We start from the raw sequence: 16,104 nt of genomic DNA, 5'->3' as shown, positions 1-16,104 counted from the left end.
TACCGCCGGGATAGGACCCTGTAGTATGTCATTAGAGAGGCTCAGTCAGGAAGTTATGCTGAAGATGATGTGTGTTCAAGGACAGATATTAAGCCTGTTCATGATGGATCTTACCTTGCTTTCATGGCTTCTCCTATTCCAGATACCCCACTCAACCTTGTCGCTTTGGAAAACTCCTGTTACTTTTGCCAGCTTTACGTTCTATTAGCCCATCAACCATAGAGGAAGTGTTTTTCAAAAAAACCATCGGCAATGTGCCAATTACAAGACTGCTTTCAGATATGTACAAATCCAGTGATATCTAAGCTCTCCGAGTCCCCAGTTTTCAGGATGGGACAGTATCTGATGAACTTCTACCCATGGAGAACAAACCTCAACTAACAAACCCTTCAGGAAGCATAAACCTGGGAATGTGTAGCCTTCAGAAAAGAAATGTCAATTGACACGAAACGATTCCAGTAGCTCTGACCTGCTGCCTCACCCAGGGTAGGGCAGCCTGGAAGGAACGGGGTGTAGAAGGATCGCCTGAGCAGAGAGGACTCCCTGCTGCCATGCCCTGGGAGGGGGCCGAATTTGGGGTTGCCACAGGCCATGCCATTCTGCCTCTTACCTGGAAGATCAGGCTGAACTACCAATAGCTGAAACATAAGTAGAACTTTCTTTTCCCTTTTAGCATATAAAGTTGGGTAACCAAATATAGCTCTGTGTATAACATCATACAGCAGCCTTCAGAACTATTTTATGTTGAAGAATTTATTTTAAAAATAATGGTTAGGTTTTAAATCAGAAGTTTTATCAGAAGTTTCCCTTCTATTGTACTGCATCATAAAGTGGCCTTCAGAACTGAATTAATATGTGAAGGGTAGCTTATGCTGTGAGATTTGCTTTTTCTCTATCTTTTTCCTTTCTCTTTCTTGCCTCCTCCTCCTTCCCCTTCCCTTCTCTCTCCCCTTCCTTCTCCCCTTCCTCCTCCTCCTCCTCCTCTTTCTCAGTACCTTAGGCCAGGCAACCTTGTCAAAGGAATTGGTGGACGAAAATGAGATTCTTACCACGACTTCAGGTTGGATAACATCTCAAAATTAGAAGAGCTTTACTAAAAGAACCCAAGTCGCGGGAGGAAGAATAAAAACAGCAAAGCCAAATAAAGTGGAGTTGAATGATGGAGTGAGGCAGACTGCTGTCCCATTAACACAGCGCTGAAATCAACGGCAGTGGGGTCCAAACTCATGTTTCAGCGAGTCGCACCAGATAGCAAATGAACAGGGACATGAGACCAGAAGGAATTTCAAGGTGATGGATGCTGAAAGGCTTCTTGATCCATTGCTAACAGCTTGAGACTCTTCAATGCCTTTCAGAAAACTGGTTTCTAGTAAAGCTTTGAATGCCTGCACATGCACACACACACACTTCGTCCTACACTGTAAGCTGCTCCTTTGGTATGAATCTCTACTTATGGAAGTGTAGAAACAAACATTTTAAAATAGCTGCTGTACTTTTCACATTTTGATTTATTAGGTACTAGCACTGAGGAAAAATATTCAGCACTTGGACTATTATAGGATGAGTAAAACTTTCCTTGTACAAAGTGGAATTAACTGATTTGTGAAGTTAAAAGGTTGTACTCATTGTATTTACAAAGAATAAAAAATATATTGAATTTAAATGAACTCTGCCTGGTTTCTTAGCCTCCATCCCTGGCCAGTCCTCATCCACTAGAGGCAAGGTAGCAGTGGCAGCTGGTGTAAAAACTGAAGCTCAGAGCACTGCAGCCTGAAGAACTGAACCACAAAGGCAATTTCCTTTTTACAGTGAATCCCATTTGTAAAACGATGAATAAAGAAATAAAACATAAGATTCCATTCTCTGCCGCTCTCAAATGTAATTGCATCTGTTAGAAAAATTGCTGTGTGAGGAAGAAAGAGGCCGATTAACAAAGTCTTCATTCACTTACTCCTCGGTCTCTAACTCTCTTGCCAACATTTCAGTCCTGACCAGGAACTAAAGAATTATTTAATGATAAAAAAAGATAAAGTGTGAAGAACCATATTGGTGAGTAAGACGTGCAAGGAGCAGTAGAAAGTAAGTTGAGATGTTCCCAGCAAATCTCAGGGCACTGGTCCCACAGCCAGAAGCCAGTGATGGAAATCAGAGGTGCTGAAGACCACAGGCACTTTGGGTTCCTCCTAGGCAACATCTCCACCAAGAGTCCGGAGCAGAGACACTTGCATCTCTTGATTAAACTGGCTTGGTAGATAGCATGTGTGGAAGTTCAGTCAGCCATCCACTCCTATTCCACTGATTCCACTGAGAAAGAGAAGTTCCTCTTAAAGGAAAGCAAGATACTAAAAAACGTGTACAAGAATGTTCTTTTCAATATTGTAGAGAATAGACACATTGCAGTAAATACAGATGATGTTACAATAGATAAAGTGAATGGACTAGAGCTGATGTATAACATGGGCAAATCTGGAATATGATGTTGGGAGTGGTGGTATGTGAATCCCGGAGGATAAAAAGATTGGTTTTTATATAAAGTTTTGCAACCTACAGAACAATACTCCACCATGTTTATAGATATACAAATGTATAGCATATGTTAAAAACAAACATGAGTATGGTAAAAACTAACTATGATAGTGGTTACCTTTGGGAATGGTGGGATTGGTGAAGGGTATCAGGAGGACCCTCCCTCAAATGTTTCTGAAATGGTCTATTTCGTAAGACAAAAGAGACTTGGAAACAAATATAAGATCAATGACAAGATGTGGTAAAGAATAGCAATGGATTCAAGGCTGTCCATCCACGTATTAGTCAATTTTCACTTCAATAATGCTGAATTACTTCCAACAACAAACCTGTGTTTCTTGTTCATGGGACTGCTGGGCTGGGCACCTGGCTACAGTTTGGATGCAAATGGGATCCAGGGTTTCTTCATTCTGGACTAGCATCTTCTCTAGAGCAAGTTATTTGTGTGGCAGAGTGCGAAAGTGCAAGGGGCTGAGCCAAACCATGCAAACACATTTAAAGCTGCTGCTCCCATCACATGCATTCACATTCCACAGGCCAAAGCCAAACACAAACACATGGCCAAACCCAGCCTCACAGGGGCTGGGAATGTATGCTTCCCATGGAAGAGGAGGGACTCACTGGCCTGTAATAAAAGCTATTGCAGTCCTAATCTGCTTTAATTCTATTTGAAATATTCTCAGCAAAGTTAAAAGGGAGTAAGTTTCCTGTAACATGTCACAAAATACTGATTTCTCAATGGAATTGCCTTTTTTGGGGGCATCTCTGCCATTACATAGAAGAATCAAACTTGGCTGTTATAAATCAACTATAGTTTAAAAGCAAAACAAAACCCTCGCTTTCAATATTTGACAAAGCCCAGAATTAAAAATCCAGTAGCAATGTCTTCTGGGATTTTGGAATCTCTGCTGTATGCAGGCTGGATACTTTAAGAACCTCACTGCTTGCTTGGATTTTAAGGCAGACATTCTCTAGGGCTGGTATTGTGGGGGAGGTGCCACAGTTGTCTTGGAATATACAAATTCCAGATATGCAGTTTCAATATATGCAATTTGAATATACAAGCAACAGAAGATGAACCTAGTCAAGTGATGACAGCAGTCAAAGAACAGTCTTCAGTGCTTCTCCTTTGACAAATTTTTTTTCTAAATCTAGGAGGGTCATCTTAAAGTAGTATTTGCTTACAATGACAATTAGATACGGAGTCTCACATTTGTGTTTGAATTACTTTTAGTTGTTTTTTGATTCTGGGAAACAGAGAGAATGGAGGATGTTTAGAAACTGAATTGAGATTCCCAGTTTACCACTTACAGTTCAAGGTTTCAGTACAATTTAGGAGCACAAGAACTGAACCCACTGGCTAGAGACCAGCATGGGGGTTGCTGTCTTTAATCATTTATATAAAAATAGAAAGCTTCTGTGGAGATTGTTTTGTAATGTAAAGAAATATCAAATCACTGTGTTGTGCACCTGTGTCTGACATAGTGTTGCAGCTCGATTATATCTCAGTTTAAAAAAAAAAAGGACATAAAATCACAGTATTCTAATAGGTTGTATAGTGAACACTATTCACATTGTTATAATGATACAAATGCTAATTATTGGTATAATTAAAAGTATGATAAAATTTTGGGGAGAAGATGAGGGAGGAGTGGTGGAGGTACTAAATCTTCATCTCATAATATTTATAAATTTAAAAATTGCTTTTTTCTTTTTATTTATGAGATGATAGATGTTAACTAAACCTACTGTGGTAATCATTTCATAGTACATGTAAATCAAACCATCATGCTGTGCAACTTAAACTTATAAGTGACGTATGTCAGTTATTTCTAAATATAACTTTTCTGCAAGTTTCTTGTGTATGTGTGACTCTCTCTCCTGATGGTACATATGGCTCTACCTCATTCGTGTTACCATCTGCCTAGTATTTCATTGTATGGACTATAGTTTACCCAACAAATTCCTTACTGGTAGACTTGGGTTGCTTGCAGTTTTTTTTTACTGTCATAAATTAAACTACAAAGTGCCATCCTTCTATGTACACTTCCGTGAACTTGTGGGGTTTTTCTGTAGGATAAATTCTTAGAAGTGGTATTTCTGGGTCAAAAAGATTGTATGCATTTTTAATTTTGATACATACAACCAAATGGCTCTCCAAAAGGGTTGCATCAATTTGCACTCCTGCCAAGAGGGTGTGAGAGAGCCCATTGCATTGCTCAGAATTTAAAAGTGCTTAATCAGACACAGGCTTGATGAACACTTCAGAAGCTGTTAGAAAAATACAGAGAATACATATGTTTCAATTATGAATATGCCTCTGCTAGTGGACTGATGAAGTAGGTTTCACTTTGCACCCGTGGTTAGAGCTTGGTTCCCTAAATTTTGCAGTCCAGGCCACTTATATGATCTTTTGACAGTACCCATATCATGATGAAGGCTGAGAGACATTGGATAAATGAAAATATAGAAAGAACTTGACAGACACTTTCTGGTGCTAAGAAGCTTCTCTAAGACTTTCAAATCATTCATTTTACAATAACATTTTCTATAATTGCTTACAGAGGGAGATCCCTGATGGTCTAGTGGTTAGGATTCTGGGTTTTCACTACAGTGGCCTGGGTTCAATCCCTGGTCAGGGAACTAAGATTGTGCAAAAAAGAGAAAAAGAAAAAAAAAAATCATTTATGGAAACTGAAGAATAATAATAACTCTCTTTGAGTAGTTCCAGAACCTTTATGACACATGGCTTAATTTTTTTTTAATGTAGTCTGTATTTTAAATCACAATTTTAGATTTTTGAAGCTCATTTTGGAACATGAAGTGATTTTTTTTTCCCCCTCTGAATACTTCTGACTTGCATATAAACCATCAGGGAGGGTGGTCAGCGTTTTCTACCACTGCTGAGCTGGACTTGTCAGCAATGTGCAGAGGACATTCTCTCCAGCGGTGAAACCAGGATGTTGCCACATAGCCTAGGCATCTTTCTGACGTACCAAAGTGTTGCAATATTCTGCTGGGAAATTGTGAGTAGGGTCAAGTACCGAGGAAGCCAAACTCATAGGTTTGATCCTCAAGGAGTCAGCCTAAGTCTGTCTGTGGCCCTAGTATCTCTAAAATCCTTCAATGGTTATGTTTCAGGATGCTGAGCAAGTGGCGGTGGAGGCCTGGGGTCCTCCACTGTGAAGGCTGGAGAACAGCTCCCAGCTCTTGTCCCACAAGTGTTATCCAGGGCATCTTCGCACTAACCCAGCCATGAGCCTGGAAGAAGGAGTGCTGGCCAGGGTGAGGAGACCTGGGTTCTAGTTATGACCAGTGTGATCTCAGGCAAGTCAGTTAACCTCTCTGCACATCAGTGTTTTCATCTGTGCAAAGGAGCACTAGGCTTAATGATGCCTAATTTCCCTTCCTCTTTGGGGGCACCAACTAATGAGATGGATTAGGAAAACCTTTGGATTTCCAAAGGTGCTCAACCTTGACTACTTGCTCACCAAATCCTTTCATTTGGACAAGGAGTTTTCAAACTTGGCTCCACATAGAATCACTTTGGTAGCTTTTGAAATGCTCAGTGCCTAGGCTGCATTCACACCAGAGCAAGTACACCGGAATCTCTGAGGCAGGGCCCAGGTATTTGAAAATTCCCCAATGATTCCAGTGTGCAGCAAAGGATGAGAAGCCCTGATGTGGCCTTTGGTTGGGAGACCTGGGGCTGGAGTCATGTTCAGGCTCCCAGATCATCTGTGTCCCTCGTTCCTCATGCCTGGTTGCGCTCCCCCTACGCAATGGTGACCTTTAAAAAAGTTAATTCTTTCCCCTTTATGCCTGCCCTGGCCTGTCATTGAACTCACCCAGCTGATTGTGGTGCTTATGATTGAGAACCTCTTCTGACCGCTTCCCTTTCCCCAGAAATTAACGTGATCATTAAGGCTTATAATTTCACTCACCAGTGCTATCAATCAAGGGGCTGTGAAACAGAGTTAAGAGTGCTTTTGTAATTGGCAGCAGCCTGTGATTCGAAGCAGGGCATCCAGGGGCGGTGAGCAGGCTGGAGGAGGGGAGAGCTGGTGTGCAGGGAGGGCTGTGCCTCCTTGAACTGACTCCTTCAGCTCTTTGTGACCAGCTCCCCAGGGGTCAGTAAGCTCCCAGCAGTCATCTGTGCTGAATATCAAAGGGAGGAAACCAGTTCTTTGCTAGCAGTGCTTCAGGCTACCCTTTGCCTACCCCAAGCTCTCTGAAGTTGAAAGGAAGGTCCCCTCAGATTCTGAAGAGAGCAATAGGAAAGATCAGTGGATTCTTTATCCACTGGGCAACTTCAGTCTTGTCAGGGAGGAGCAGTCGGTCAGGATTATCTGTAGTTCAGAAGTGAGGTTAAAGGCTGTCAAGCCTGAGGGAATGACACATTCCTCCTCCGTGAAACCCTTGCTTAGAGATACCTTGTGTGTGTGCTTGGTCACTCAGTCGTATCCAACTCTTTGCAACCCTATGGACTGTAGCCCACCAAGCTCCTCTGTCCATGGGATTCTCCAGGCAAGAATACTAGAGTGGGTTGCCATGCCCTCCTCCAGAGGATCTTCCCGATCCAGGGATTGAACCCAGGTCTCCTGCTCTGGGTCTCTGGGTAAAGGTGGATTCTTTACCACTGTGCCACCTGGGAAGCCTTAGAGACCTTGGAACCCCATAAACAGCAGCTGAGCATGGAGCAATCATATACTCTGTGCCCCATCACCCCGCCCAGATTGCCTCCAGGCTTCCTCCTGCATCCTGGGAGCTGGTGATCAGGGTGGCCCTGAGACTCTTTTCCCTCTTGGGAGGATTAGGGTGCTCATTCAGTTTCTGCTACACACAGTGCCTAGTGGCATACCTCATACATACATGTAGGTGGGCCAGAGGTGAAGGAGTAGTAATTTTTTAAATAAATAAAACATAGCATTAAAAGTGACTTTTATTTGACAGTAACGTTGCAGGAAGGGGGACCCCTTCCAGGGCCCGAAACTGGGCTCTTGTCTAACACTCGGAAATGAATTGTCCGAGGAGACACATGCTGACAAAGCAAGAGATTTTATTGGGAAAGGGCACCCGGGCAGAGAGCAGTAGGTAAGGGAACCCAGGAGAACTGCTCTGCTGTGTGGCTCGCAGTCTTGGGTTTTATGGTGATGGGATTAGTTTCTGGGTAGTCTTTGGCCAATCAATCTAATTCAGAGTGTTTCCTGGTGGCACATGCATCGCTCAGCCAAGATGGATGCTAGTGAGAGGGATTCTGGAAAGTGGACAGACACGCGGTGTCTCCTCTTGACCTTTCCCAAACTCTTCTGGTTGGTGGTGGCTTATTAGTTCCGTATTCCTTATCAGGATCTCCTGTCATAAAACAACTCAGGCAAATGGTTACTATGGTGCCTGGCCAGGGTGGGCGGTTTAATCAGTGTGCTTCCCCTAACAGTAATACAAGAAATTTGGAGGGGAAAATTATCTATAATTCCACCTCCCTTACACTATTTTTATTTTTACCTTTTTTTTCTGGTTCTTACATGTATACCTATATATTTTAACATAATCAGTGAACATATTTTCCATTCTGACACTACTCTTAACATTCTATCACTCGCATTTTTATAGTATCTGTGAAACTTCAGAATTCTTTTTGGTGCTGGCATAATAATTCTGATACTTGGCGTATGCCATAGTTTTCCTCTTTCACTGTTTTGCATAATTATTAACCCAAATGTTTAATAAAATAAGTTTATATTATATGGAACAACATGGAAATATTGTTAAAATGTTTAACATTACCCATGAAAAATGTTAAAATGTAGTTTCCTGGTTCCCACTTCTTGAGATTGGGATTCAGCAAGTGTGAGGTGGGGCCTGGGCACCTGCGTTTTGACAATCCTGATGCAGGTGGTCCCAGCACCATAGGCTTAGGCAGGTGCTGTATCTGCCTAAGATAATCAGATCACACCGCTGCTCTGAACCCAGAAGCTCCCCAGCTTCTACATCTGAATTTTGCAGTCCACATGAAAGACCAGTCCCCTGCTTTTTAATATGGAATGTGTCTACTGAGTTAGTGTGTTTATCAGGAGCTTACTTTTCTTCTCACTCATCTCCTAGGGCTCCTTCCAAGTGCCGCCCCCTCAGCAATACTGGGACCCCAGGACTCAATGCACTTGCATGCTCCCAGGAAGGGAAAAAAGTCTGGCCAGTGGTGTCATATTTCTGCATAAGAACTAGAGCTCTAGTTTGCTGGTTGCCTAGTGGTTAGGATTCTGGGCTGTCACTGCCATGGCCCAGGTTCAGAACCTGATTAGGGAACTGTCATCCTATAAGCTGCATAGTGTGGTCAAAGCAAAACAAACTGCAAAACAGAGATCAAGGATGGAAAACACATTTTCTTTTAAAAAAAAAAATTATTTATTTGGCTGCATTGAGTCTTAGTTGCGGCACCTTGGTTGGCCCAAAACACATGGGAACTTAGTTCACTGAGCAGGGATTGAACCCGCATCCCATTGGAAGGTGGATTCTTAACCAGTGGACCACCAGGGAAGTCCCAACACATTTTCTCAACAAATTCTTAGAAATCATGACTGCTCCCTTAAAGAATTGTTTTTTCCTTTGTTTGGTCTTTTAAGCAAATTACTGACAAATGCACAACATGATTGAATTTTAAAACGTTATGTTGAACAAAAGAATCCAGACAAAAGAGAGCGCTGGCCCAAGGATACAGAGCTGGGATTTGAGGCCAAGTCTGAGTGACTTTAAAGCTTACCCCCTTTCTACTAGTCCTCAGCTCACCTCTTGGTTTTTAGCCTGGGCTCTGGGTCTGCTGTTAAGTGAGGCCTTGGCCAAGTCCCTTCCTGCATCTGAGAAACAAGAGGCTTAGATGGAATTGCTTCTAAGATTCCTTACAGTTCTAATGTTGTATGAGTTTATAAGTCTAGTTCATTTAAAACTTTACTTATTCTTGAATAGTTAACAGTCATATGATACAGATCCAAAAAATTCTACAGGGTATGTGTACATGCCACAGAGCAGAAGAGATTAGAGAGACATGACAAATAAATGTACTGGGTGTTCTGGGTGGGATCCTGGGACAGAACGCATGTTAGTAGAAAAGCTGGTGAAAGTCAGTTTGGAGTTTAGTTAATAGTATAATGTACCAAGGCTGGCTTCTTAATTTTGACAAAATATTTTGGTCATATAAGATAAGGGGAAACTGAGTGAGGGGGTACATGGGAACTCTTTGTATTACCTTTGCAGCTTTTCTGTAGATCTGAAATTATTCCAAAATAAAAAAGCTTTTTCCTCTCGCCTCCTCATCCTTGGGGCACCTACCCAGTGCCCCCAACCAGGCAACCAATGTTGCTTGTTTTGAGATATTCAATTAATAAACAGAGAAAATATCTATATTGTATAAATATCATTCCTCAAAACAGAAAGTATGTCTGTGAGATAAATTCCTGGAAGTGAAATTCCTGGGCATATAGTTTTGATACTTATTGCCAAATTGCCTTCTGTGAAGGGTGTGCCAATTTAGCCTCCTGCCAGACACTGCGTACGAGGGCCTGTCATTTCACCAACACAGACTGTTGTCTGAGAGACCGGTTTACTTCAGTTTAAGTCAGACTGTCAACTTCCAAAATATTCATGAACAAACTTCTCTAGAATGCTGCCAACAGAATGTGGGTCCATCCTGAAGGGTACAGACAAGGCCCATGGGGTGGCTGCTATCGGCAGAAGCAGCAAGGCTCTGAAGAAGTGATAGCAAATGAATAACATTCCCAACTTCAGTTACTACTGTCCTCAGGAGACGATATTCACAGAAGGCCATTGTCTCTGCTCCCCAGCACACAAAGGGTCAAGCCTCACAAATTTGCTCATGGTGGGGAAAAAAAAAAACAACCAGCAGGTCAAAGTGTTCAGATTACAGGTCCAGGAAAATCCCTTTGCAGAAAGAAGACAGCAAATCCCCAGTGCGGTTGAAAAGACAAAACTTTCTTCACCTCAGAGACTCTTCACATGAATAAACCGGTTAAACATGGTTTGGATTTACTGAACATGAAAACAACTGGATTAAAGTATAATCTAGCCAGAAAGGAAAGGAAATGTACCGAGAAAGCTAAGTAACAAAGCTGCAGTGTCTCCATGTGCCAAGAAGGGATGACCATTCCAGTTTTATAACCAAATTTTCTTAAAATGTTTAGCTTTCTTTTAGATCACAATAATGAGTCTCTGCCTGCACTGGCCTCTTTGATAACAACACTGGTATCAAGGCAACTGTGTGAACACAAGGGACAGTGCTGCCCAGGAGGCCGGAGGCCCCGGCTGTCAGGGAGGATGTCCTGGTGTGGGCCCTGGCCTGACTGCCAACAGTCTGTGCAATCCGTATGGGAGACAGCATTGCACAGGCACAAGCTTTAGAATCAGAAAGACCCAGATATGTATCCCAGTGTTACTTTTTTCTGGCTCTGTGACCTTGGACAAATTACTTATATTGTCTCAGCTCTTCTTTTGGTAAGATGAGGATAGCATTTTGAGGTTTAAGTGAGGTGATAGATGTGAAGAGCCCAGGCTGAAACCTAAGTTCTCAACTGATGGTTGGTTGGTTGTTTCCCAGTCTCCCTCTTACATGTGAACATCAAGTGAACCCATCCCATGCCATGCAGTCTTAAGCACATCCAAATCATGTTCTGTGACAGGAGGGTTCCAAATTTTTTATACCGAGGGTTCCTAACCTTTTTGTGCCAAAGATCCCTACTCAGATGTTGATAAAAGCATGAAACACATAGGAATACAAAAAGAAACCCATTTGTTGAAATACATTTATTCTAGTATTTTTTTTAACCTGTAGAAAATATGTGCCTTTCTTTAACATATTAAATAAGATCTTGGGATGGGTCTAATCACTACAGTAGTTTTCAAACAAGAGTATTTCAAGATCTGCAGCATTATATGTGATATAACCTATCTGCATTTCACAAGTTCTGCTTAACTGCTACTCTGGTTTGCTCCTATTTTCATAATGAAAAAATACTACATTTCAGTTAGAGAAAACTAAATATAAAGATGCAACTTTTTTTCCTATCCACATTCAGACATCAGGTTAAGAACTCTGGTATGATCAAATATCACCACCTCTAGCCTCAAGATGACTGATAAAAGGCATTTTATCAGTCAAAAGCTGTCAAACCAGCACTCCTTTACCTTACTCTTTCCCTCTGGCTTCATTCAAGATTTTCTGTTGGTCTTTGGTTTTCTGTGGGCTTCCCTGATAGCTCAGTTGGTAAAGAATCCACCTGTAATACAAGAGACCCTGGTTCAATTCCTGGGTCGGGAAGATCCCCTGGAGAAGGGATAAGCTACCCACTGCAGTGTTTTGGGGCTTCCCTTGTGGCTCAGCTGGTAAAGAATCCACCTGCAATGCAGGAGACCTGGGCTTGATTCCTGGGTTGGGAAGATCTCCTGGAGAAGGGACCAGCTACCCATTCCAGTACTATACAGTCCACGGGGTCCCAAAGTGTCAGACATGACTGAGCAACTTGCACTTTCACTTTGATTTTCTGCAGTTAGAATATGATATGCCTGTGCTGTTTTGTTTTGAATTTACCTTGGTGTTTTCTCAGCTTTTTGGATCTGTGGTTTGTTGTCTTTAAGTTTGGAAAGTTCTCAGCCATTTAGAACTTAAAATATTTATTTTGCTCTGTCCTTTCTGGTTGGAGAAGGAAATGGCAACCTACTCCAGTATTCTTGCCTGGAGAATCTCAGGGACAGAGGAGCCTGGTGGGCTGCCATCTGTGGGGTCACACAGAGTCAGACACGACTGAAGTGACGTAGAAGCAGCAGCAGCAGTCCTTTCTGGTATTCCAGTTACACATGTGTTACCCCTTTTGCAATGATCTCACAATTTTTGGAAATTTTGTTGTTTTTCTGTTGTTTACTTTTTGCATTTCAGTTTGGGCAGTTTCTACTGATATATCTTGAGATGCACTTATTTTATGTGGAGTCTACTGATGAGCCCATTAAAAGGCATTCTTCATTTTTATGACAGTGATTTTGATCTCTAGTATTTCCTTTGAGTCTTAAAGTTTCTACTTCTCTAATTACATTACCCTTCTGTTCTTGATTTTTTTTTCCCATTAAAACTTTTAACATATTAATCAGTTATTTCAAATTCTCTGATAATTCCAACATCATATCTGATTCTGGTATCATATGTGACTCTGGTTCTGGTGATTCTTTTCTTTCTTCTGAATGTTTTTTCTTGTTTTTTGGCATACCTTGGAATTTTTTGTTGAAAGCCACATATGTTGCCCTGGATAATAGAAACTAAAATAAATGGGCCTTCTCTGTTTAAGATTTATGATTATCTGGCTAGGGAGTGGACTTGTTTAATGTTTGCTCTGATTTAGGTACCAGAGGCTTCAAATTACTTGTTTCTATGTTTTTCTCTTTCTTAACTCTAGGTTTCCCTCCACCTCAGAGTCTGTCCTGCAGCTTTCAGCTATAATCCACTATTATACTGGAGTCCTGGTGTGGTGTGGTGCTAAAGTGGGAGGCAAGAGCACATTCTATAGTTTCTAGATTAAGTCCCAGTGTCCAGAGGGCCTGTGACCTTCACAGGTGTCTCCAGTGGCATAGCTTCCCCCTTTGCCCCTTCCTCCCTTCTCTGGCTGCAGCATTTCCTTGAAGTCTTGACCTCTGTTGACTATGTTTTACTTTTCCTTTAGGTGAGACAAGAAGGCTAGAGGGGCTGGTGTAGGAGGAATGCCCTCCCCTCATCAGGGATAAACTCTAGCAAAGGCTTATCCTGGAGGATAGGCCTTTGTAATGGGCTTTCCTGGTGGCTCAGTGGTAATGCCTGCAATGCAGGAGACACAGGTTCAATCCCTGGGTCGGGAAGATCCTTGGAGGAAGGCATGGCAACCCACTGCAATATTCTTGCCTAGAGAATCTCATGGACAGAGGAGCCTTGCGGGCTGCAAAGACTTGGACACAACTGAAGCGACTGAGCACACACACATGCATGGGCCTTTGTAACAAAGCAGACTCTGGTATTTCACACTGATTATTCAACTTCTCTTCCTGTCAGAGACATAAGGGATCTTTCTCGATCTTCACTGTGGAAATCTGGTGGGGTTCCTGGAGGTACAGCCTAGGTACACGTGGGGGCCCCTCTAAGACTGTGGTCTCCAGGAGTTACTCTCGGGCTAGACCACACTTGTGTGCGCATGTTCAGTCACTGCAGTTGTGTCCGACTCTTTGCGACCTTATGGACTATAGCCCGCCAGGCTCCTCTGACCATGGGATTCTCCAGGCAAGAGTACAGGAGTTCAGTTCAGTTCAGTCGCGTCTGATTCTTTGTGACCCCGTGAACCGCAGCACTCCAGGCTTCCCTGTCCATCACCAACTCCCACAGTTCACCCAAACCCATGTCCATTGAGTCGGTGATGCCATCCAACCATCTCATCCTCTGTCATCCCCTTCTCCTCCTGCCCTCAATCTTTCCCAGCATCAGGGTCTTTTCAAGTGAGTCAGCTCTTCGCATCAGGTGGCCAAAGAATTGGAGTTTCAGCTTCAACATCAGTCCTTCCAGTGAACACCCAGGACTGATCTCCTTTAGGATGGACTGGTTGGATCTCCTTGCAGTCCAAGGGGCTCTCAAGAGTCTTCTCCAACACCACAGTTCAAAAGCATTGATCTTTGCTGCTCAGCTTTCTTTATAGTCCAACTCTCACATCCATACAGGACTACTGGAAAAACCATAGCCTTGACGAGATGGACCTTTGTTGACAAAGGAATGTCTCTGCTTTTTAATATGCTCTCTAGGTTGGTCATAACTTCCCTTCCAAGGAGTAAGTGTCTTTTAATTTCATGGCTGCAGTCACCATCTGCAGAGTAAAATAAAGTCAGCCACTGTTTCCACTGTTTCCCCATCTATTTGCCATGAAGTGATGGGGCCGGATGCCATGATCTTAGTTTTCTGAATGTTGACCTTTAAGCCAACTTTTTCACTCTCCTTTTTCACTTTCATCAAGAGGCTTTTTAGTTCCTCTTCACTTTCTGCCATAAGGGTGGTGTCATCTGCCTATCTGAGGTTACTGATATTTCTCCCGGCAATCTTGAGTCCAACTTGTGCTTTCTCCAGCCTAGCATTTATCATGATGTACTCTGCATATAAGTTAAATAAGCAGGGTGACAATATACAGCCTTGACGTACTCCTTTCCTGATTTGGAACCAGTCTTGTTGTTCCATGTCCAGTTCTAACTGTTGCTTTGTGACCTGCATACAGGTTTCTCAAGAGGCAGGTGACGTGGTCTGGTATTCCCATCTCTTGAAGAATTTTCCACAGTTTATTGTGATCCACACAGTCAAAGGCTTTGGCATAGTCAATAGAGGAGAAATAGATGTTTTTCTGGAACTCTCTTGCTTTTTCAATGATCCAGTGGATGTTGGCCATTTGATCTCTGGTTCCTCTGCCTTTTCTAAAACCAGCTTGAACATCTGGAAGTTCACAGTTCATGTATGGCTGAAGCCTGGCTTGGAGAATTTTAAGCATCCCTTTACTAGCGTGTGAGATGAGTGCAATTGTGCAGTAGTTTGAGCATTCTTTGGCATTGCCTTTCTTTGGGATTGGAATGAAAACTGACTGTTTCTAGTCCTGTGGCCACTGCTGAGTTTTTCAAATTGGCTGGCATATTGAGTGTAGCACTTTCACAACATCATCTTTCAGGATTTGAAATAGCTCAACTGGAATTCCATCACCTCCACTAGCTTTGTTTGTAGTGATGCTTCCTAAGGCCCACTTGACTTCACATTCCAGGATGTTTGGCTCTAGGTGAGTGATCACATCATCATGATTATCTGGGTCGTGAAGATCTTTTTTGTATAGTTCTTCTGTGTATTCTTGCCACCTCTTCTTAATATCTTCTGCTTCTGTTAGGTCCCTACCATTTCTGTCCTTTATTGTGCCCATCTTTGCATGAAATATTCCCTTGGTATCTCTAATTTTCTTGAAAAGATCTCTAGTCTTTCCCATTCTGTTGTTTTCCTCTATTTCTTTGCACTGATCACTGAGGAAGGCTTTCTTATCTCTCCTTGCTATTCTTTGGAAGTCTGCATTCAAATGGGTATATCTTTCCTTCTCTCCTTTGCTTTTCGCTTCCCTTCTTTTCACAGCTATTTGTAAGGCCTCCTCAGACAGCCATTTTGCTTTTTTGCATTTCTTTTTCTTGGGGATGGTCTTGATCCCTGTCTCCTGTACAATGTCACAAACCTCCATCCATAGTTCATCAGGCTTTCTGTCTATCAGACCTAGTCCCTTAAATCTATTTCTCACTTCAACTGTATTATCATAAGGGATTTGATTTACGTTATACCCAAATGGTCTAATGGTTTTCCCTACTTTCTTGAATTTCAGTCTGAATTTGGCAATAAGGAGTTCGTGATCTGAGCCACAGTCAGCTCCCTGTCTTGTTTTTGCTGACTGTATAGAGCTTCTCCATCTTTGGCTGCAAGGAATATAATCAGTCTGATTTTGGTGTTGACCATCTGGTGATGTCCATGTGTAGAGTCTTCTCTTGTATTGT

General features: G+C 42.3%; 1 protein-coding gene and 1 non-coding gene across 3 annotated transcripts in view; both read left to right on the top strand.

Moving 5' to 3' along the window:
• The window catches only part of NR2E1 (nuclear receptor subfamily 2 group E member 1), a 118,131-nt gene extending 116,463 nt beyond the window's left edge, over window positions 1-1,668 (top strand). For both annotated transcript variants that reach the window (XM_043890455.1, XM_043890456.1), the window contains one exon: window positions 143-1,668. In XM_043890455.1, the coding sequence (XP_043746390.1) occupies window positions 143-305 (163 nt within the window). In that variant the 3' untranslated portion in view covers window positions 306-1,668. The remainder of the gene's footprint in view (window positions 1-142) is intronic.
• Window positions 1,669-5,097: 3,429 nt separating this feature from the next.
• Window positions 5,098-5,169, top strand: TRNAE-UUC. Its single transcript has one exon. It is a non-coding gene; the product is annotated as a tRNA-Glu (tRNA).
• The last annotated feature ends 10,935 nt before the right edge of the window (window positions 5,170-16,104 follow it).

The sequence above is a fragment of the Cervus elaphus genome, chromosome 28 (assembly GCF_910594005.1).
Source record: "Cervus elaphus chromosome 28, mCerEla1.1, whole genome shotgun sequence".
NCBI lineage: Eukaryota > Metazoa > Chordata > Mammalia > Artiodactyla > Cervidae > Cervus > Cervus elaphus.
This window is presented reverse-complemented; position numbering and strand designations above follow the sequence as displayed.